The sequence below is a fragment of the Nipponia nippon genome, unplaced genomic scaffold, assembly GCF_047370975.1.
Source record: "Nipponia nippon isolate SJK-2023a ecotype South Korea unplaced genomic scaffold, ASM4737097v1 scaffold_8, whole genome shotgun sequence".
Lineage (NCBI taxonomy): Eukaryota > Metazoa > Chordata > Aves > Pelecaniformes > Threskiornithidae > Nipponia > Nipponia nippon.
The window spans coordinates 39,604,668-39,629,453 of record NW_028262402.1 but is presented as its reverse complement, the minus strand read 5'-3'; the positions used below and the strand labels follow the sequence as shown (position 1 = coordinate 39,629,453).

General features: G+C 38.0%; 1 protein-coding gene across 6 annotated transcripts in view; it reads right to left on the bottom strand.

Annotated features, from left to right (window-relative positions):
* The window catches only part of SLC24A2 (solute carrier family 24 member 2), a 114,753-nt gene that overhangs the window by 31,811 nt on the left and 58,156 nt on the right, over positions 1–24,786 (bottom strand). For 3 of the 6 annotated variants that reach the window (XM_087741686.1, XM_087741685.1, XM_087741684.1), the window contains 3 exons: positions 23,675–23,713; positions 22,490–22,598; positions 6,127–6,177 (listed from right to left, as the gene is read on the bottom strand). In XM_087741686.1, coding sequence (XP_087597812.1) covers positions 6,127–6,177; positions 22,490–22,598; positions 23,675–23,713 — 199 coding nt within the window. The remainder of the gene's footprint in view (positions 1–6,126; positions 6,178–22,489; positions 22,599–23,674; positions 23,714–24,786) is intronic. The other 3 variants (XM_087741688.1, XM_087741687.1, XM_087741689.1) reach the window with 3 other exon arrangements.

Here is a 24,786-nt window from a genome sequence, read left to right as displayed (position 1 = left end):
TTATTAAAATGCAGCCATTTTGAGAAGCAAAGTTTCTTTGCCATAGCTTAGGCTCCATAAATCAGTGCTGGTAATCCATTTCCATCCCTCCTCAAACAGCAAACATTATTAAACACTATTTGATATTCTCATATATACTTTTTTTTCTTTTTAGTGGAAATAAAAATGTAATCTTTTTTTTCTATTCTGAGAACTCAGCAACAAATTGAACAAGAAATTGCAAACAAAAGCTATTATTTTTCTTCGTAAGCAGTCAGTAAAGTTCCACCTATAAAAGTGCTAGTGTAGGATTTCAGCCTGAACAGAAGATGAATACAGATGAATAAAGATATTATAAACAAACACAAACAGTTTCAGGTCTCAATTAGAAGCACAGTAACACAGAATTTCAGACGAACCCACATCATGGTGACTGTGGTCAACTTTGTCACTTTGCACTCAGCTATGTGTCTGTGACTTCTACAGATACTTCAGAAAGGGAAGAAGAAACGTCCAGAATACGTGATTTCCATACCAGCTTCTCAAAGGTAAATTTTCTTCTCAACCTGCCAGGTGGTTTTTGTCTCCTGTGAGGTTAACCATGCAGCTCATCATCTAGACTGCCTCCAGGGCAACCCATCCTGTCCTAAGAGAGGTCCCAGGTCCTTTCACTCTTTATTGACTACTGAGTCCGAATTACACATTCAAACTAGGCAATGTCAAAGATTAAGTGAAATTAATTTAACCCTTCCTCTTCATTGGTTGATCTTTCTATGTAAGGACTCTTTGGACAGCTTATAACAGTCAGTGTCGCGTAGAAAGATGATGTATCTGCCTTTTTTGTTATCCTCATTGCTATTGCTTTTTAAGTCTTTTTAAATCTTTTTTAAAAGTATAACTGGTGGCTATAGTACAGTACACTTCTAATTAAGAACACTATTACCATACAGGGCTCGTGACTGTTTTAAATCTTTATCTCCAGTTAAAAAAATCCATTTAAACCTGTTGGTGTCCCTGCAGCAAAAACAGCACAGGCTTAGGACCAAAAGATATTTCAATGGAATCACATAATTGATTAACAGTGGGAAGCAACAGTGAGAAGTCACGAATGAACTCAGTTAGTTGGATAACAGTCACTGTTTCCAAACTAAAATAAAAGACACACAAGAATAAATCATTAGTCAAGAAATAAATCCTTTCCCCCATCTCACAAATGGAAGCTTCAAACCCCTGTATCAACACTTTTGTATGTGAAGAAGCAAATGCACAGTCCACAGAAACTAGCAGCTATCATTTGCTGGGAAGTGGAATTAATTTGCCATCAGCAAATCATTTGGAAAGTAATAAAAATACCGCAAAGATTTAATAAGCAATACTGTCCTTTCAGCAGCCCCTGCCTTTTCACAAACACATCATGCTCCAAAAAAATAATTAGCCATTCACAATACATTGCAAAGATTATCTTTTTTGGCACATGGTACCTAGAGTAAAATTGCCTGCAGAAAAGTATCTAAGCATAGAATATGACCATAAATAGCAAATCATCTCATTGTATCAGTGCACAGGGTCAGTGGCAGAGATTTTGGTTAGAAGGGAAAGAAGGAACAAAGAGTTAAAGCAAGAAAAAGAGAGAGAGAGAGAAAGGAAATTGCTTGGGATATCAGATAAGAGAAAATAAAAACAGAGGAAAAAATGCAAATCATATTTCCAAATATTTTAAGCTGAAATGCTAAGAGTCAAGTCTGTTCCTAACTTTTTTGAAACACTAGGGGCATTTTAAAAGTTCTTATCCAGAAGCATGTGTAGATACTGAAAGGTGCCTGTATAATCTTCATACAACATGTATGTCAGTTTGCTAAAGGATTCCTTTTGGTTTTAGACTCCAACTCAGTTTCATACGTTTGAGAATTTGGCTTATGATGTCCCAAATACACAAATGCATTTTTCGCAAGAGATGCAAATGATGCAATTGAGACATTTTCTGAGAAGTATCTGTGGGACCATCCATGTCTCCACCTACTCCAGGATGGTGTAGGGCCTTTTTATTTAAGGTTCAATTTAAAAAGTTCAATTAAAGTGATGCAGAATTCTATAAGGATACTCTAGCCTTTTGTTTGAGATTGTTATTGCTTGAAATTGTTTAGGTTTTTTTTAATAGAGAAACTTGAGCTGTTATTGAACTGAAAAGAAAACATCTCCACAGACATTGACACTGTTTTAGATGAGTTTAATTGAAGTTGTCTTCAATTTTTTTCACATTTTCAAAAGCCTCCTCCCATCTTTAGGAAGAATTTCTTACATTGGCTTTTAACATTGGAAGTTACACTGCTTCATTCAGGAGACCGTTTCACAGTTATAAGTCACTGTCATGGAAATTAACCTCAACATTTGAAATGGAAACTTTATTTTGGTTTATTTTTATTTCTCAGTACACACATGCTTCAGCTTACATTGTTTTACATCATTAGCTTCCATTTGATTCACTCAGTGTAGGTAACAAATAGTGTGAGGAAATTATTAAAAGACATAATATTGACTATCAAAAGCATGAAACTGAGGAAAGTAGCAGTACTAGCCTTCATGAAGACAGTGAGATATTAAAAGACAGCAGAGCTATGCCTCCTCCCATCCTTTCCCTGCCGTTTTCCTCCTTCAAACCAAATCAAAACCTGTTCAGTGAAGGGGAGGCACAGAGCCACCAGGAAAAAGGACCAGCTCAGGATATTTCTAAGTCATTCAAATTTACAGAAACCCCCAAAGGTTTCCTCTTAGGCACAGATCTTCTCTCATGCCTTTTTTCTCATCTTTAGGTAGGGTTACTCAAATAATCCACAGGAATTTTATGTTACTGTTCTTATTTCTAGGAGAAGGTAGGAGCTTATGTTTCCTCTTTAACAGTCCTACATACTATGGATTTGACTACCTAAGAGTAATTTTCACACCATCTGGTACCATGAGAGTTTAGGTGAATGAAAATGCTTGATTCCACAGACGCAAAATAGGACAGATTGCTACAGAAAATTCTTAATTAACCTAGATTCACTGAACTCAGACAGATTTTGCAGCTCATTTTAGTTTACAAAGGATGGGGTAGAAGGAACAGGAGATCAAGGCCAGATGATTAGCAAAGAAGGTAGCTTAAAAACTAAATTGGTTTTATTTGAATATATGCAAACAAATCAGCATTGTATAATATAGATATGCCTTGATCTGCATGAGTAACTCCAGCTGTTGGCATCAGTTGGCATTCTCCTCCTGATCAAGGATATATTAAAAAGCCAATTCTTTGACTACAATCTAAATTGCAGACTACAGATTCCCTGGGTCAGAAAAGCTTTTGATTTGATAAGAAAATAGTTTATCTTCAGAAATTCACTAGTTTAAAAAATTCAAGTCTCTACCATTTGTCTAGTTTTCAGTCTCTGATCAAATGCAAATTACTACATCTATGCAGCTATAGCCAAGCTTTCATGAGTCTGAAGATGTCAAATCTGTGGCTGTTTAGCAGTCTGAACTGTACCTAACCGTCTTGCTCATGACCAGTTGTGGAATACAACTGGTGGGTCACAACTGTTCAATTCCAGAAATCCACCTCATGTGCTTTCTCCTTTAACTTCAAAATCCTGCAGAAGCATCAAATGAAAATACATGCAGTTTTGTCATGTTGTAGGCTGTTGGTGGAAGTTACTTGACAGCACAAGATTACTGTGAGGGTCTCTTCCCATCTAGTAGGGTTTAGTTTGTCTCCCAGTTGGGCCTGATTAACATGCAATTAATTTAAAGTCAGTTTCAGACCAAATAGGAGCAAACAAAACAATAGAGATCAGTTTCTAAGACCTGGAGCACAATGGCCCTCTGGCCATTAGGCTATATCTAATTGTGTATTGTGACCTAACCATTACTTTTTGTCTCTGATTGTTCTGATGTAGCAGCAAGAATAGATGCCTGTACTTCTCTACCGGAGGACTGAAAGATTTGCTACCTAACTCCACTCAGGGTTTGAGGACCTGGAGATACGGCTGAACTATATTAGAAAAAAATCCATGGATTTGTAACTGGGTTTACATGTTCCTGTGACTAACTTTCTGTACAAAATGAATAAAAAGCTCAGTCAAAAAAGTAAGAGAAAGAGAAAAACGGATAATGCAAATAAGCGTGATGCAGAGTGATAGTGATTATACTTCTGAGAATCCAAACAGAAAGGTCAAAATATAGCACACTTTGATCTAAATACAGTTTCTGGGATAAACTGTTCATTACTTGCTTTGTGAAAGACATGTGAAAAAGATGATGACAGTTGTATTTGAGAAGGCAAACTGTATCATAGACTCTTGTCAGTGTTAATACTCCTAAAGACAAAGAGCTTCCTGTCTTATTTTTGCTACTGGAAGATTTTTCCTATTGGATTTTTGCTATTGCTACAGTATGGTCCTGGATAATTTATTAATGAGGAGTGCTTTCTGAGATGACATTGAATATTAACAGCATTACTTCACCATAGGCACAGTATTAATATTTACATATATTGTATGTATCATACTTGCATGGGTATTTTCCCACAAATAGCTACATTTAACTGTCAGTAGAGTATTTATGAATATCAGAAGGCTACTAATGTAGTGACTACTTTTGAAATGGTAGATTTAATACTTCAGCATAAAAAATAAAAACCTTAACATACCCAACTCTGAGGCTACAATGAGAAATGACCTTCGCATCTTGATTGTAATGAAGACTGAGATAAGACATACTGCAAAAGCTTTAGCTCTGGTAGCCATATCTGAATGGCCTGGGTTAATGACTCATTTCAGGTGCTTGAGAGGTGTATTTAAACAACATAGACACCACTGTTTGCCTCATAAAGTCTCCTCTCAGGCATCTTGTCTTATATCCGTGCCAACCCTGTGAATCAGCTGGTGAATCTGGGCAATGGAGGGCGGTGAGACAAGACTGCCCTATGAGCTCATGCCTGCTACAGACGAAAACAGCATCTTTTAACATCAGGCACAAAGGTGGAAGGTACCATCTGCTACAGCCAGCCCCACGATAGTATGGTTATATTTGAGTCTCAACAGCAGATACAGAAAATGGGAAATAGTCAGAAGTTATCAGGTTTTTTGCCCCCCCTGGAGAAATGATCATGAGTAAGTCATATAGTGAAAGTTTTCTTAAAACCTTTTTAACTTCAAAATTAATTTAAACTAGAAAATAACTTGTGTTTTTAAAAACAGAGAACTAAGGTATTTGCCTTATATACCCAACATTAAAAATAAGCAGGAATAGGCGAATAACTTTTCTACAGGACTCAAGCTTAACTCCATCCTCAAACACGCCACTAATTATTAAACTGAACATTCATGAAACCATCTGTCTGGCATTATAATCAAGAGAGCTGGACAAGAGGCCTTGATCCTACAAACAATCAGTTCGCAGTTTAGGGAAACTTCCAAATTATAGAAATGCTGACCGCACTAGGACTGAAAGCATGTGCTGGAAATTTAGTACACAGTTAACTGCTTTCCTGAATTAGTATAATAAACTGCAACGCTTTTGAATCAGCAGAAAAATTTCCTGAGATTTCACTGAGCCCTGATTCAGGCCCTAATTACTTCCTTCTTGTATTGTTAGAATCAGGATTTTAAATTGCATAATTTTTGCATTGCAATTAAGCATACAATAATACTCCAGGAATAGTCATGCCTAGTTTTTAAAGTATATTCATTACTTTTGAATAATATAGTAAACTGAAGTCACTTAATAATTGTTCTCAAACTGAGTGATTTGAATGTCCATAAATTAATTAATCTTCTTGAATGCATTGTAAAACATGGCATAAAATAGGCATCTACAATCTATGTTATACTGTGCTGTATAATTCGCAAGTGTGGTTTTGCATGTATGTTCTTTAATAAAAGCATTCCATTGTATTTCCTTATCTGAAATAGCAAAACTGAAATGCTGAAAACAAAACCTGAAAGAAGAGCCATAACTGATCGCGCTGTCAATGAAGACATGCAAAAAGGAGTTATTAAAAAAAGGAGAAACTGAAAATAGGACTAAGAAAAATGAAGGAAAAAGTAAACACATAAAAGGCGCTTAAAGGGCTTCAAAAAAAGCTGATACAAACAATTCTAAAATATTTCTTACCTTCTTCAGTCATTGTGTCATAATATTTTAGGTTTCCATATGATCCAAGCTCTACAACATCACAGTAAAAGACACAAAGATAAGGAACCAGCAGACATTCAAGAAATGTACACGTTTTTGCATGTGCTTCATAAACTTCAACAGTGATTATGCAAAAAATTCTGCAGGACAGCGAAACATGGATTACAGAAATGGCAGTGCCTTTCCCCCCCAGAAATTTCACAAATCACTGGCTTTAGATAGGTAACTTGCTAAAGTGAGATGTAGGAGAAGCACTGAAATCTAAAATCCAGCCTTTTCCAGGTGATTGCCAATCTGGTGCCTCTACATTTGGGAAACCATAATAAACCTTGACAGTACCTAATCAGCAGGAGCTTTGGAAACTAAGCTCTTTTAACATTCCCCAGGATAGACATTCAAATACTTACGCATTCAAATTAAACAAAAAATCTCAAAACATATAATCTAAGGAACTGTTCATAATGCTGTTCCACAAACATTGTTTTGATACCAGTGTTGACGTTGACTTGCTTTAGAGGGGTTACTTAATTTAACCACTCTCTTGTCACTTGTGAAATCAGAAAAAAAGTATTTACTCACTTCACCAGGTGGTATGAGACCTAAATTAATTAAATCATTAAACAGATCCGAATATATTGCGTTACTGTATTCTAGCAGGGCAGAGAAAAGAATGGAATGCAGATATCTCCAGATCTTTAGGGCTACTATTATTTTTCTGTGTGATACAATCTTGCATGAAATCACCTTTTTTTCTCCAGATGTTGCTTTACACTTCATTTCTTAAAGTGTTTTTTTCTTAAAGTTTGGCATATATGTAAATACATATATAAATACAATAATTAATGTAGGTCTACAAAACAGGACAGAGAAAAATTAAGCACAAGGAGGAATTTGTAAATGATTTGTGTGAGGAATTTGTGGATGATTTCACTCATCATTTTTATGTAAAGTTTGACAACTGAGCTTCTGAGCATCTAACCTTTGATAGAGTGTTATCATTAAAAATGGATACTTAACAGTTTGGTGGTGCTGTTTTCTTTGGAAATATTCATTCTTTGTGTTTATGAAGCAGCTTAAGCAATTAAATGTACAAATGCTGTCCAATTATTTTGGTTTTAGCTGATGCACCTCATGATCTTTCAATATTTTTCCACAGAGGTGAATTTTAATAGAGGTCTGGCTATTAGTTTTTAACTGTAAAATACTGTCATGATATGCAAATCTGATACTTTGAAAGATCCTTTTTTTTTTTTTTTTAATATATTTGCAGATACCTGAATCTGCTTTCTTACATCATTTGCAGAGACAGAGAAAGCTTTATGTAACTAAAAAATATGGGATATTATCACTATTAAATTTTTAAAATAATTATGATTGGATTGTAATGATTTTTTCGTAGACATACTTTATCAAAACCAGTTACAAATATTGACATACCCTTGCTTGTACAATGCAGTGTCTTACTTGCACATAAGTATGCCCAATAGAATATCACACTACTCTGTCTTAAAGCAAAGATGGACATCCTTTATAGATAGAATTTAATATATTGTTTTATAACGATACACAATGCATCTACTGTTTTGTAAAAATGTTCTGAGTGTTGCAACATAATCTCTGTAGCTGCTTTTACATAAATGATGCTGTTGTTCTACCATCTTGATTTTAGTCCTAAAGATTTGAATTCCTTACCTGGGAAGAGCTCCCAATAACTTCAGTATGGACTTCCCTGAATACAGCATTTGGGACCACATGTACTGTTTAATTAGGGCTCAGTATCTGCTGACTCTATGGCCACCACCTTTGTTTAAACTTATTCTCTTCCTTGATGTGTCTGGGGTCCGCTTTGCTAGAACCTGGGGTGAGGCATCCACTGGAGCATGAGGACAGGAGTGGAAAACAGATGCCAAAAGAAGTCCAAGAGTGATCAGAGAAATTGAAGTACATGCAGGAGACAACACTGCCAGAGAGGGGCTGTATAAACTCATGGAGAAAAAAGGTATGGATGCAGGTGCAGGAGGACGAAGGACGAAGTTGAGAAGAAGGTTGTACTATAGCAACAAACTTAAGAATTAACAGAATGATAGCATGAGGCCTCTGATGTAATGGATGAAGCAGGAGAGGTTTCAGAGGAAGCCAACAACAATGGTGAATTATGCTAAATCTCCAGAAGAAATAAAAGCAGCAGAAAGGCAGGGCACTTGACATACTGGCAATCCGGTTTAGATCTATTTGCTTCTCATCTGAAGTGAGCGATACAAGACAAACAGGAAAGAAGAAAGGAGACTTTGACATTACAAAGACCAAAGAGAAAAGAAACAAGGAGATACATGAGAGTGCACGATGCTGATGATAATCATGTTCTGGGCACTTCAGCAATTCAACACGCCAAGGATTAAACTGGGTTAATTCTTGCAGTTAGCAAAATTATTTCCAGGAAAACTCTAATCTTACTGGTGATATTACATTCCTCAAAGCTTTTATAGTCCTATACCCAGAGCGGAACATTTTATACAATCACCAGCCCACTGACTGCAATGCACAATGATGATGCCAGGAAATGTCAGCTGCACATACTCACATGAATTATTTGTGGATTTCAAGATCAGTTGGGCCAGTGCTCAGCAACACGAACGGTCTGCCTCTATACAGTCTGCATCCAATATATTGCACTGGCTTCTCCGCTTTTAAAATACACTGATTTTAAATGGAATTGGAAATCTGAATTACTGTGATAAAGGGTACTTGAAAAAATACCCCAAAATCCAATACTATTAAAATTTGGTAATTCCAGTTTCATGAACATGCTATGTGGTTCCCACGGAGAGGTCATAGCAGACAGACTGGCTGACAGCCAGTACCTGCATCCCTGCTGGTCGTATGGAACAAAGGGGATGCAGAGATGTGGCTTAACAGCTGATCCTTGACAGTGACAGAGTCATTGAATTAGTTTGTTCCCTTCTGCATATTTTTACACCAGAAGAGAACAGAGGGTTCCCGGTAATCCTGTCTGACATTCCTGAAGGATTACAACATTTGCCTTATTACCTACCGTTCGCTACTGTGTATGTAGGTGCCACACCATATCAAAGTAACAGAAAAAAGTTAGTCAACAGTACTACATTATTTGTAATTTCCAATTACATTTGAGACAGCCAGCATGGCTTCACCAAGGGCAAGTCTTGCCTGACCAACCTAATGGCCTTCTATGATGGAGTGACTACATCAGTGGACAAGGGAAGAGCTATGTATGTCATCTATCTGGACTCCTGTAACGCCTTTGACACAGTCCCCTGCAACATCCTTCTCTCTAAATTGGAGATATATGGATTCCAGCTTGGGGGTCCTCAGCACTGACCTCTTGGAGTGGGTCCAGAGGAGGGCCACAAAACTGATCAGAGGGATGGAACACCTCTCCTACGAAGAAAGGCTGAGAGAGCTGGGGTTGTTCAGCCTGGAGAAGAAAAGGCTTCAAGGAGACCTTATTGCAGCCTTTCAGTACTTAAAGGGGGACTATAAGAAAGATGGGGACAAACTTTTTAGTAGGATCTGTTACAATAGGACAAGGGGTAAGTGTTTTACACTAGAAGAGGGTAGATTTAGACTAGATATAAGGAAGAAACTTTTTACAATGAGGGTGGTAACACTGGAACAGGTTGCCCAGAGAAGTTGTGAATGCCCCATTCTGGAAATGTTCAAGGTCAGGTTGGATGGGGCTCTGAGCAACCTATTCTAGTTGAAGATGTCCCTGCTCATTGAAGAGGGGATTGGACTAGATGACCTTTAAAGGTCCATTCCAAGCCAAACTATTCTATGATTCTATGATTCTGTGAAACAATATACCTAATTACTCAGTTTATTTTCAATGTTCACTCACTAAGTGTTGTAGGTACGGTCTGTGGTGAAATACTAATTTCTGCCTTTTAAGCATAGTGCCCCAGGCTGCCACAGAAGGGAAGTGCAGCCAGTATTTCTCTTTGCTCTCCTGCTATGACAATCTCAGATACAGACTGCAGCTGTCCCTAGTTATGTCAGAAATGAGCCTGGCTCAGTGTTTCTCAAAATACTCATAAGACATACAGCTATTTTAGAGATAGCAACCTGCATTGCTAAAGGTCTGTATCCCTTCATGAAAAATGTGAACTTAGACTCTCAAAACAAAGTAATGCATTGTGAGTTTCTTCAACAAGCATAAGATTTTCACTTTGCATAAAAACATATTTGTATGAAAATTCATGTCACGCTTCTCCAAGGTAATTAAACAGCTTCAAAGTTGACGTATCTTTTATATAAAACAAAACTACTAAAGAGAAATCATTGAAGGCAATCCCTGAATTTTTAGTGCAATTCCACTGTTGCATTTACTTGACCTTCCTTGTGTTTGACTTCCATGGTCATGAAGGCGTCAAGGCATAATCCTTCATCAGCATCAGTGGGAGCTTGGCTTAAAAGGAATTGTGAGGCATTCGGGAACAAGCAGATGGAGAGCATATATTTTTCTTCAGTTTTCATACCCATAATTCAGCCTACCAAAAGGCTGAATATGTAAGACATAAGGGAGAAGTGACATGAGAGAGTAAGGGCTCAAAACTGATAATGAAATTAAGAATGAGCATTCAGCCAAGAACTGCAACTTAAAAGCAAGCAAATAATTACTAAAAAGGTTGCAAACATGAAACCTAACCGAGTACTGGAGACAGAAGAGAACTTTTGTGCAAGAGGTTGCACGCATAATTCTGAAAGTCAGCAAGTTCCTGACAGTCAAAGACATTAATTTGGTAATCCACTCTTCCCCTTTCCATCTTTCTGATATGACCTCTGATTTGCACTTACTGTTGTCACCATGCTTAACAGGATCCCCTTTTTTTATTTGCATTTTTTTTAAAGAAGGCCGAGGAGTTAGGCCAAAGGACTTAGAATAATTCATATTATAACATGAAGGAAGACTAGGTTGTCTTTCCCTAATCTTTACTGTAATTTCTTCTATCTGTCATGGTCTTGAGAAAATTCAATTAGATGATCAGAGACCCATCCATAAACAAAGAAAGAGTCTTGCTAGATAAGTTGTAGTGGCTATCCAATCTAAAATGGAATCAAAGCTTGACTTGGTTTCATCAGTGATGTTAGATAAGGAACAAAGAACTCTCAGTGCTAAAAACTTGTGAAAGAGCTAGTGGAGATTAACATTACAGGTGTAAAATAAGAGTCCTAACCTCTACCAAATCTTTAATAAAAGGTAATGCCTTGGTATATAGATTATTTGAGGCAAAACACAAAAAATCTCACCGACTGAAGGATATCAGGCATTCTGAATTTTAAAAAGGAAGAATTCTTTTGAAATAATTTTCTTTCACTGAATCTCATCTTAATTTTGACTTCAACCTTTTATGAATTCCATAACCCTCTTAATTTTCTAATAGAGTACTTATATCCCATCTGGAATAGATTGGGACTGCTGTGGGAGTTTGTATGTATTATCACTGCAGAATGCAGAGGAGAGAAAAAAATATAGTTTTAAAAAGCAAAAGACTTTTTCTCCTACTACCTCCAAATAATCCAAACTATGCAAGTTATAATTAAATGCTGTAGCCTACTTTTTTACTTGTGGACCTTCAAGCTGCCAGTTCTTGCAAAATAGAAGCTTTGCCACTGAGCTGGTGCAGTGGAAAATAGAAAGGGATCTCTTCTGGATCTGAGTAATACAGCAAATAATAATAGTGGCATGCATTTTAGAATTACATCTTTTTGGATTATGCTACTACCAGTGCTGCTTTATTAACACGCCTAAGCAAATAAAGAAAATCATACAAATTAAGACTTTCAGGTACTTGACCAGTAAGCAGCACATTGGGAGTAACTAAATTATGTAATACTTTGTGCATTTGAGCTCCAAAAACACATGTAGTCACGTGTGCTTACTCTGTTTTTTATTGTAGGTGTTTTTGTCCTGATAATAATCTTATTAAAGTTTTCTGCTTTTATTATAATTAGTTTATTGTAATTTTATCAAATTGGAGTGTGAATAGAAATATAATTAGAAATTTCTATGATCATATCAGTAGAATTCTGGGCAGCTCAGGATAGTCACAACACCCAAAAGCAAGATCTGCCTATTACTTTGCTCTTAGTGCAGCATTTAAAATGAAGCCTGAAACCCCACTGTTCTTACAGTCCACACTGTCTAGTAAATCTTCTTGTGGTGACAAAAGGAGATTTGTCAGAGGATCCACAGGGTTTTAATTGATATGGGTTAAAGAGCAAATATTTTTAAGGAGGTGATCAATGGCATGTTATTAACACACATATGCAACAGAGAAGAAGGTAATTTAAATGACTATTACGTGTCAGACCCTGATTTTGATATTTTTAGGTGATTTATTTTTTAATTTAAGAAAAGCATGAGGTTGCTTGTTCCTGAGGGCTTTGTTTCCTTTTCCATCTTCTTTCACTCATAAGTCACCTTTGTGCCATCTGCCACCAAACTCTTGAAGACAGGTGCCATACATTCTCTAGAATGTAATAACACCAAAAGACAACCAATATATAACTGAATTGACCCTGACTGGATCAAACACAATTCCTGCTGACTTTGTAGGGGGTATTTATCTTTGAAGAATTTTCAAATAGTCACAAAAATGGGAATTCCAAGATGTAGAACTGAAAACCTCGTCCTACTGATGATATTGGAAGCTTTACCACTGATTCTGATGGGGTCAGGATTTCACTGAGTGTCTGTGGGGCCAGGCACTGTGGGGTACTGGACACATACAACTCCAGCTGCAATAAATTCCAGCTGTTCTGGTTTTCAGCATGTCCAAGGAGACTAATGCAAGGGCAGCATACGTTCCTCTCACTATCCAGTCATAAAATCCAACCAACCTGTGGAGGACGAAGTTGTCTACCATGTGCAAACTATACTAAAGGAAATCTTCCACCTTCAACTTCAATAGAAAGTCCCTCATAGCTACTATTATTCCCTGATCTGTACAGGTTTATGAATCATTCATGATCTTTGTTGTTAATATTCTTAACAAGAAAATTCAGAGTTAGGAAGAAACTTAAAATGAAGCCAAAGCCATTGAGTATGGACATGCATAGTCAGGACAGCTGTATCCTGCTCTGGAATCACGCTTGTATTGAAATATTCATGCATTCCTTGCACACTCTGTAGGGAATCCCAAGAAGAACATGCTGCCTGAAGAACAGGGCATCACTGGAAAATATCATGGAGATAAGAGACAAGAATTTTGCCTGCAGTGAGCAGCTTGATTAGATTCTAGTTAAAAGAATAAAACATGGCATGCAGAAATGAATTGTTGTGAAAACTAACATTTACCACAAAACAAACACAAGGATTAAATTTCAGATTCTCAAAAATAAATTTAAAAAAGCATCAGAAAACTTCCATTATTTAAAAATTTGCCACCTACAAAGAGCAATACTGATTTTAAAGGGAGACCTGTTCTTCAATTTTTAAGTAGCTAGAAATTCTATCGGTGATACTAGCAATGAGTGCTGCCTTCTCTCTGTATTTTGGGACCATCTGAAGTTAAACAGACCTGACATTTATTGCTGCAGAGTTTGGAAGTATCACAACAAGGAGCTACATTTTGCCATTGAACTGCCCATTCTGAGAGAAATTTGTAAGGGTTTCTTTGCACCCCAAGTTATGTATAACAAAAACATACCCAATTTTTGACACATGCCACTAACTATAGACACATTCTGTGGATAGGATAAAAGTTGCAAGCCTGCTCACCCTACAGTCATGGAATTGCAGCCACTGTCTTTAGAAAAAGCAAAACAAACATCCCCAAAATATGACAAGAATGAAGTGGTCCCTGCATGTATGCTAAACAAACCCACTCAGTAAAATAGTTTAGACTTCAGAAGTATACTTCTTTGGTTGTACATTTCTGATTGACATTTAGATAAATCATCTGAACCAAAACTTCATAATAAAATTCTCTTCATTAACCTAAGATATCATTTTCTATATGCCAAAAGCACACATCTTTGTAGATAGCTCAGGTTGCACAGGTGTTACATTGACATTTATATCTTATGTGTGCTACATGGAAGTTTGTAAGTTCAACTGCTATCCATTTTTGGCTTTAAAATCTTAAGTAATACTGAGGGCAACAGCTATTTAATTTCACTCTCTCTCAACTTTCTGTCAGCTATTAACAGGGCTATCTAAAATACCATCGCTACCTATTTAAACAGATCTGCCCTTAGCTGCACATAACTCACAGTTTCCACTCTGCCTATGCTGTTGCTTACTCTGGGAGTGTGGGAAGTTCTACCTACAGCTTCTGAATTCAGTTTGATGTTAGAGATATCTGTAAAAATACTCATCTCATCCACATTAACCATGCAACCTCAGGTACCCAAAGCAGGAACACAATTTCTGTGGTCTCTACCATAGCTGACAAACAAAGGGGAAAAGAGGCCTCACTGGACGGTGATGTACCTCATCACTTCACCAATCTCATTTAGCTGTTTAAAATCTTCCCTTTAGCTTTCTTCTTGCTAATGATTGTGCAGAGAACCGCACCACTGAAAGCTGAGCTAGCGATGTGCCCTTGCAGCAAAGGCGGCCAACAGCATCCTTGGCTCCACTAGGCAAAGCATTGCCAGCAGGTCAAGGGAGGTGATGCTTTCCCTCCACCCAGGGCTGGTGAGACACGTCTGGGTGCTAGGTCCAGTCCTGGGCTTGCCAGTACAGAAAGTCGTGGACATACCAGAGCAAGTCCAGCACTGGGCCACAAAGATCATGAAGGGACTGGAGCATCTCTCATGTAAAGAGACGCTGAGAGAGTTGGGGCTGTTCAGCCTCGGGGAGAGAAGGCTCAGGGAGATCTTATCCACATGTATAAATACCTGATGGGAGGGAAAGAAGAAGAGGGAACAAGACTCTTCTCAGAAATGCCCATTGACAAGGGGAGAGTCAATGGGCACAAATTAAAAAACGGAAAATTCCATCTGGACACAAGAAAACACCTTTTACTGTGATGATGATCAAACACTGGAATGGGTTTCCCAGAAAGACTGTGGAGTCTCCATTTGTGGAGATACTCAAAACATGATTGGACACAGTCCTGGGCAACCTGCTCTAGCTGATCCTGCTTGAGCAGGGGTTTGAACTAGCTGAATTTTTTAATTCAAGAGATCCTGTCCAACCTACATGAAAAAAGAAACCAATTCTGTGAAACCTAGCTGCATAAAGAGGGTATTAATATCTCCCTTTGTAAGACATGACACTCCATTTTGAAGGTAAGCCTAATTGTCCTTTTTTTTTTGTTTCCTATCTTCATATCAGACTGAGATACCATGGGATAGAGATAATGGGAACACACTAGATTATGACTAACAGCTATTAATTAGTATGTGAGCCTGGCAGGGAGACCCCATCTTGTCTGGCAGAAGTCCCGTGCAAACATTCAGCCTTCAGCAGAGGAGAAAGACAAAATGCTCTGAGCACCCTGCTCAGAGGGCTGTTTTTCCCTGGTGGGCCAGAAGAGGAAGCAAGAACTGTTACAAGCTGGGTAAGAACAAGCGTGCAAGAAGGATGCTGAGCTCCTTTGCAAGCCCATGGGTATGCCTAAAGGACACTCAAGAATGATGAAGGCTCTAGAGCAGAGATAGTTAATAACATACATAATTATTTTTATTAGTTTTGTCTAGGTTTGCGTATTACCTCATGTTAGATAAAATGCTGTTGTGCTTATAAGCCACTGAAGAATTCTTTCTTTCATCTCTGGCATAGTGCTAGGAAGTACACTGAAGTCCTGCAGCATCCACACACTGAAACTGAGGAAAGTGGAAGTGTTCAGGTTACTTCAGCAATGCAGGACCTGAGCATTACCCACAATTTGGTGTAAGCTGAGCTGCCTGGCTTTACTTCTCCAAGGATATAATAAATAAACAGCTTTAGCCAAAAAATGTTCCCAATGGGAGTGAGCACAGACATGATGGTGCAGCTTACCCAGGCCAAGGGAAGAACAAGAGCACAAGGGTTTTGCAAAATGAGACCAAAGCTGGGAGCCTGCTGAGTGGCCAGGCAGGTGAAGGTTATCCAACCTGTGGCAGCTGTCTTTGGGGTAAGCTGATATTTTTCATGACATCTCAGAAAAGAACACAAGTAGCACCAGCACATGCAGCAAAATAGTCTGAAGTGAATGGAAAAGCTGGGAAATTCTTAAGATCAGTATCTAGGAACACAACAGGATCTAGTGAGTAACTATAAATAATTCACTACTGTGTCAAAAACTTTGAGGATCACATCATTCTTTATTTTCCTGAGAAGCATGAATGCAGGTTTCTCTTTTTAGTTTGTCAGAGCAGACAGTGACAGTACAGTATTTTTCTACATTCACTGAAGGAAGTGACAGAATCGTCATCTCAGCTTTATGTAACAGAAGGTTACTTCTCTCACCAATAACATGCACCATATTTATGTTTAAAAAAAAAGTAAAGCATGTAAGACAAATAACAACTTTTCTGCAGAAGTACATCCTGTAGTTTTCCATTTTGGAAATAGGACTAGAGTCAGGAATAGGAGAGAATTACCAAAGAAACCTACTTCAGAATGGGGACTGAGCCATGACAGAGATTTATATCACACTCATTTTCATGCAGAGAATGCCATTTGCATATGAGTTATATCTTTGTCACACGGGAGCAACGGAGGCAGCATCTAGCTAAATCCTCCCTTGTGGAAGATGTTTTGTTGGCCTGTGGCACCTTATCAGCAGACAGAAAAGGGGTGGCATGATAAGGAAAAGATCTCATTCTTCCTGTACCCTGCTAAAGCTGTTGCACTGGTGCTCTGAATCCACCACCAGTATCTTTCCTTTTCAACAGAGTACCTGTAGGAGCCTCCAGAGAGGAACACCTCTCTCCACAATCCTGAAGCAATCACTCTTTAAGGTAATCTACAGCTTGTAGGGAGAAGGTAGGCTTACTATTCACGGCAGATACTTTTCATACAAAACATTTTCCATGCTTTTCCTTCTCCTGCTTCCACTGCAAAACGACAGCCCTCTTCTATTAAAAAATGTAAAGAGATCTTTGTAAATCCTACACTTTCATAACCCCAGAATGTCTGTTTCAAAACTAGGACAAAAGTATCTGAGGTACAGGATTCAGAATTAAAAAAGCCACAAATGATCAATGATTGCCATGATTTATGTTCAAGTTGCTTGCATTTTGGATTGGGGCCTGACCAACACAGCAGGTCTGATAATGCCATCGTTATTCATATGAGTAATGCTGTCATGAACAGTCCAGTTCACTACTCGGTGAATAAAGGATTGCCAGACCAGCACTTAAGCAGAAGCAAATATGGCACAGGATTTCCTGGGGATTAATGACTGGCTGGGAGTTGATGATAGCCTGATGCACAGGCAGTCATTAATCTTAATCCTCAGGAAATTATCTGTACCAAGGTCATTATTTCTGTAAGAAGATAAAAGCAAACAAAAAACTAATGTCATACAGAATTATATTTTTAGTGAACGATGAGGTTTCAACTGTAATGTAAAGTTCACGTCCCATTAACAAATACCCTACGCATTTGCCTGTTAGAGTGGCTGAACTCTTATCTTCTTAGAAGCTTTATGCTGAGACCAAGATTTGGCAAAGGAGAAGCCTTCTTTGTCTTAGACTGTTAAATCCACAGCACAGCCACACACTTTCCTGAATGCAAAGTGTCAAACGTCCAGCAACTCCCACTGATCTCAGATGTTACTCATCTGTTAGAGGTGTTACTCATCTGAACGCTTTGCAAGCCCACTGATTCCAGAGAGTTTACAAGCTGACTTTCACAAGATAGGCACAAACCATGGCAAAACCACATTTGTGTGGAAAGGGAAAAGGAAGGACAGGTTCACAAGTGTGTAATCGTATATCAGCATCACTGTTTATCTACAGTTTATGGAAAGCAAAAATTTCCTAAAGTAATTTCTCTCATTTCATATTTTCATACTTACAATCAAGTGCATTTTTAAGAGGCTCTCAATTAAAATAGAAGTTAGTTCTGACTTCACAAATGAATTATTCAGGAGTAAATATGATGAGCTGGTTTTCTATAAATACATTGCATGTTAATATAACAATAACACTGTGTAGGTCAAGCTGACCTTTAATAGTCAGGCAGCTTGTTCATACATTCTATACTGCTTATGCTATCAAGAGGACTTAGATGGGGCTTCTTTTCTGTCAACCTTGCAAAGCCCACACAAGCCCAAATGACAGAGCAGTGTGCTTTTTCATGCCATTTTCCTTGCAATTGTTCAAGAGAATGTAACAGTGAACTTTATTATTGACATAAAGAGAAAGAAAAGCTGGATCTTCCAGCAGCAGTGGAACAACTAGAAATTTTACTTCTAATGGCAACATTTGATCTGGAAGCTGTGAAGAGTCAAGCACAGAGCTCCCAGAATTTACGGTGCTTTTCCAGAGACTGAAAACCCAGTTCACTTTGCTGTGCCAGCTGCAGGGCTGCTGGCATCTGCTTGAGAAGTGCCTTCTCCTTCTGCAGTCCAGAAGGAGAGCAAGCACTGAGGAAGCCATCCTATGGGAAGAGGCTGAAAGAAGGTGGGCGCAGATGAGTGAGATGCAGTATGAGGAAAGGCAAACGAAGTAAACGGTAGAAAAATGGGGAAAGAGGAAATGAGACGGGGAGGAGGACAGGAGTATGCTCAAGTGCAGGGGGTGCCAGAGTACCTGTGTATGTGTCAGCTTTGATTTTCACTTTTCACACTTTTTTCCTTTGAGAATGGCACTTTGTAATGTTCTCAAATACTGTTCTTTTGCTGCAAATCCAACAAATACAGCTAATGACACAATGTTTTTGACCTATTGATCTAAGTCATCATCTGGCAGAAATACTGAGGGGATCTAAGCTGACTAAAATGGGAGAGAAAAATGCTCAGAACCTCTTTCTGCTGTTGCTTTGAGTCTGATCCATACTTGTACCAAATGATTTGGAAGAAATCCTTTGACCTCACAGGTCATGCACCAGGTCCATTGTCTTTCATTACATGAGTGCAACAGAGCTAATTTCTTTTGCTTACACAAAATTCAAACCTAACATGAATCACTCGTTTATTTCTTCATTATGTTTGGGGTTTTTTTGTAGTAGAAAAGGCCGTGTGAAGTGGAGAAAGCAATGTGGGCCAAAGAAGGCACCAGGTAATCCTTTACATTTCTACATCCCCCCCAAATGACGGGTTTATAGAGCAAAGGACTACACTTCTCAGGTGCTTCTGATAAATACTATCTCTTCTTTTAGTTCTTAACAATGAAATGCTATCAGCCTAAAAAATTACTTAGCTAGCATGATAAAGGTCTGTTAAAGTAAACATAATGCATCAGTTGATTATTTGATGTTCATTATACACAGGGAGATTAAAACGCAAGAACACGGTGGGCAAAATTCATATAGAGCCAAATAGATAATAAATATTGTATACAGCAGGTACCCATATCCCTTATCACACATATTTCTGAACTGAATGTAAGATTCAAGCACAATGCCATCCAAATTTGTTAACTAGTATTACCTACCTTGGCCAGCCACAGTATTTACATCAAACTACAGTACCTTTTCTTTTATGGAGGTTTGCACAATTATCTGAATACAGAATAATGAATGTGGGCACTTACTTAAAAGCTCAAAGCTTCAGGAAACAATATGAGTGTTCAGTGGAGATATCCAATACTCCCTGTGTCTGCCTTCCAAACTGCCTGCAGTGCAAAAGATCTTGAAAGCTAAGCCTGCCTACAATTGAGGTGGTGCCTCAGAAAAGGTTAATGACCATAATGTGTGATAGAGAAGTGGGTGGATTTTTTTCACATTACTCCTACAAATCTGGGCATATTTGTAAAAAACTAAAATCCAAGTTCATGCAAAAATATTTACTGAATTGCACTCCTATATTGGCACTTTCGTGTTCTCATTAATTAAAGTTTGAATTTTTGTCAAGTCAGTGGAAATTTGAAATATTAGCTCCTTTGATATTAACACCAATTTAGATGTCTGCACATACATAGGCTATTTTCCAGTGCCATCTTGGCCATTTCTTCATGAAAGTTGTGTATTAAAATCCAATATTTACTACAAATGTAGGTAATTTTTTTCTCCCTTTGTAAATTTTAACTCGGTGTGTCAGTTTTAATGAAACGTACAGGTGGTTACTGCCTTGCACTTATTTAAAGGCCACAAGACCTTTACATTCCATTTTTTGAAGAATATTAATTCCAGGACAAATATAAGAGTTTGGAGAGGGAAAAAACCAAACAAACAGTAAAGTATTATGAGAAAAGAAACCTTGAAGAAAATTTTACTGGAGTAATTTAAATAAGATTCATCCATTGCAATCATCTCTATCAATCCACATTGATCTCAAGTGTTTTACTGACATAATGAAGAACAGCTTTGAGTGACCTGATAAACTTAATTATAATACCTAATTTTCAAAAGTGCTGGGCTTCTGTGACTCCCAAGATGGATTTCAGATTTCAAACCCCTTTTTTCCTGCGCTGTCGTGAAGGGGGAAGCCTCTGGATCACACTACATGGTGCAAGCTTGCTACAGGATAAAAGTAGTCAGAAAAGGTCTGAACAGTGAACAAGCTATGTCTAGGAAACAACTGAAATAAACTTGAGCAATGGAAAAATACCTGACAGCTGATCTTATTTCTGAATCTTCCTTAACACCAAACTGAACTGCAGTCAACATTTCTACCTTTCCTGTGGCCTTCAATCTGTCATAAAGGTTCTGTCCCTGCTAACGAGCTCTTCCCAACCTGCTTTTGTTGTCTCTTATTTTTAAACAATATTTGATGAAGTCTATTTACTCCTTCAGATGTTTGTCATTTTTGTTTGTGTTAGCACTATTTGAGACACCACAGACGCATCTGCAGCCCAGGAGCTTTGCTTTAAGGGAAAAGAGAAGTGAAAAGGATTGTAATGAAAAATTATAATTTTTCATTAAAAAGTGAAAAATTGAGATTGGAAGTCTTTTCTTCTTCTAGCAGGGTGAAAAGCTTGGCTATCAGGTGGGTAAAGATGAGACTTAATGGGTGCAGCAGTTAGAAAGCCTGCTCACCTGCTGTAGCAATGCAAATAAAGGAAGCCAAGCATATAACTGCAATAAATGTCTTATGTCCGTTTTTGGCATTGAATGGGAATAGATTGGGCACAGTTTGTTGATGACTCCACTCTAACAGGCAACAGACTTCAGCAGTGAATAGTCCAGCATTAACCAAAGAGAGAAGTGATGTGAATCATGATCAGAGTAGAAATAATGGTGTGGAGATTGCAAGGGCTAAAATTGCCCTCGTGTTGCCAAAATGAGTGTCAGCTTCAGCTTTTGAAGAGGGAAATAGAAAACTAGATTTGCCTTGTCCAAGAGATACAGAGCAATTTAAAAAGCTGTGTGCAATGTTGCAATGAGAAACATAAAGGAACTTAAATGCAAGGAAGTGCTACATATACTTTTCGATCACTGAAGTTTGGAAGGTCTCACCGTCAGTAATATTCTAGGTCTCTTTAGTGCCTCACAATTCCTTCACAAGTGCTATTTCTCAAGACATTTATTACTACAGCAAGAAAAGTCCTACAGACACACATTCACCAAATAAACACCTGGCCTTAGATTTTTTTGGAAGTCTACCAGAAGCTAAGATTCAAATCACCACACCATTGCAAAGCAATTATGGTTTTCCTGCCAACTTCTCAGACCAAAGCAATCATGGGCGTCCTGCTAACTTCTCAAAGAAAAAAAAAATTACACCACACTTGGATAAAGCAAGCAAACCCTTAGCATGCATGTAACACAGAGGGATGTTTGTTGCATTTTTTCTGATGTCAGCGTTAAACCACCGGAAGTCAAACCAGCAGAGTCTCATTCTTTTCTATATTCCATATGACAAATTGCCCACCATTTTGGCTTTTTTTTTCCTGATGCACTAAAATAAAAACCAGGAAAGAGAACAAAAAAAACCCTGTACAAAAGTACGAGAGAATAGAGCTTTTGCAACTTTTAAATTGCTGCTGAAGCCAGAGGCGAAACGAAACAGTAGTCATGATACGCATCAACCCAGTGATCAGTTTTAGTTAGCACCGCAATGAACACATTTCCTAAGTTGCAAGTCTTGGTGGGAGTATGTACACCATGCCGTAAGAGTCCAAAACTCTCTCAGAAAATTCAGACACATTCAGAAAAGACTGGTGAAAGCAACAGAAATGCAAAAAATAGTTTCCTGGGGAGAAGGGAAAACGAAAGTATTTGTTTGCTTTTGCAACAGAAAACCAAAAGAATTAATAGGAATACCTTCAGCAAGCGGGTCAAGTGTGTGAATCATGAGTTGGAAGATGCTATTCCTCATTAGACTGTTGTGGAGAGATGCAGAGCTTCCTCCCCGCTGGAGCCGTGGCTTGGTCTAGGTGGAAAAATAAGGGAATTAATTTAGGGTTTTTTTGTTGTTTGTGTGGAAACAGGTCTGAAACACCATGAGTTAATCTCACATCTCACTACACAGTGAAACATTTTCAACCATCAACTATAGCAGATTATATTAATCTATACACTGTTTTAAACATTGCCATATATATAGACAATTTCTCTGGAGGGGACAGATCATCAGATTAGTCATTAGTCTCCCAGGGCTCAGGAAAAGATCAGGGGAAAAAAGAATCCTTCTCTGAGAAAGCTCTTAAAATGTTAAGAAAATAAAAACCTCATACTTGCATCAGGAAGAATTCACAATTTGTTTCTTTGTAGAACCTTGTGGTTGAATCCCTGAAGTCAGGTCTAATTTTTATTGCCTTGGTACATTGCAAATACGCATACTAACAAAATTACAGAGAAAAAGGGCAGAGAGTACCCTTTTTTAATGGCAAAATCCTAAAGCTCAGTCAGAGTGAAACATACTCCTCACTTTGGTTCAATCCATCAAGTACTGATTGCAAAAACGTTGCCAGTGTGGTAGGGCAGTGCAGACACCTACAGCAATGGAGCTAACATACAAGCATCTTTTATGTGCTTTTAAAGAAATTTAAAACATATTCTGAGGTTCTTTTCCCCATGCCATTGTCTAGTACAATAATCAATGCATTTAATACATCCCATAGAGTAAGACTGCTTTGTGGATGACTGTCTGCTTGTTTCATTAAAAAGGATAATCAGAGCCAATAGACTGCTGACTAATATGACCCTGAAATCCAATTACAGGGAAAAATAACCCTGAAGAAAATAGTATTTTGCAATAATATACGGTACATGGATTAATCTTTGGTGTCATACAAATACTAAATGAAAAATGATAGACACTGAACAAGAAAATTAATTCACCGCTTTGTCTTTGGAAATAAATTATTTAAATTCTATAGCAGCATAGGAGGATGAAAGAAATCTCAGTAATTTAGAAAAATGCTGATGTGTGCCAAACCAAAGTAAGGCTTTTCTCACCACCCTCCTGAGAAATAAATGCTCAGACACATATTAATTGCTCCCTACCGTCAGTGTTTGGTCATCCTTGTCGCCAGCATTAGGTGACTGCATGAATGGGAAAAAGAACAAAAAGAAGTGTCAGATGGACCATGCATGGAATGGAAAGGCAGTAAAACACCACAAATGTCTGATCCTACGAATGCTGCTGTGCTACGTTTTTGAACCACCCCAATTAAAGCATCCTAGTGATCAAGTAAATCAGTAAATTCTCACTGCAATGTTGCAGGAGTCTTTTATTCTTGTTAGTTTCTTGGACAGGAAATGTTGTGATTTCAGGGCCTGGCACACAGCAGCTGGGCTGCAGATCACAATGTTCATTTCATACAAATTACGCAGGGAGGCAAACTCCCTGTATGTCAACCTGTTTGAGAGAGTGAGGACTGAAAAACCAAAAGTGATAAGAAACTCAGGATTCACCAACTCTTCAATGAAAAGCCTAAAATGGAGTAACATTACCTTGGTATTTTTCAGGAAGGGACTAGGCAAAGAAATGAAAAAAAGGTGTTTCAGTTGAACCACTCCCAGCAAATGCCCATTTAGCCCACACTGTCAGCTCTCGTTAAAAGCAGGCAACATGGCACATACTGCTCTGCCATGAAGAAAAACGAAACTCTGGATGGATTTTAAAGGCTATTAATGCTTTCAAGTAAGTGACATATACTGGAGATGATTTGTGATTTGTACGTCCTATCCCTAGGAGAACAGCAGCAGAGCACATCACCAGGAGACACTTCTGAGGGAGAACAGAATTTGCACTGAAAACATGCAAATGCAAAATTTTGTATCCGATTGCTAGTCCCAAGTTCTGCTTGTTTCTTTAGTAGAATTAACACGTGTGTTAAAAGGGAACCCAGAACTTTTGTCATGGAATATGTTTCCATGACATCTTGAAAGTGCTGTGATAAAGTCATGTTAGTTTTTTAGTCATTCTGCCCATCCTGAGGAAGGAAAGTTAACATCAGAATACACGAAATATGAAACTCCAGTCATCAAGTACTAATTAAAACAGGACACAGCGCAAACTCCAGCTGTCTCACATTCATTCTTACTTGATCATAACCCCTTCCCTGCAAGCTGGCATATAAATAATTTCCTCCATCTCAAGGCTCTTGTTTCAT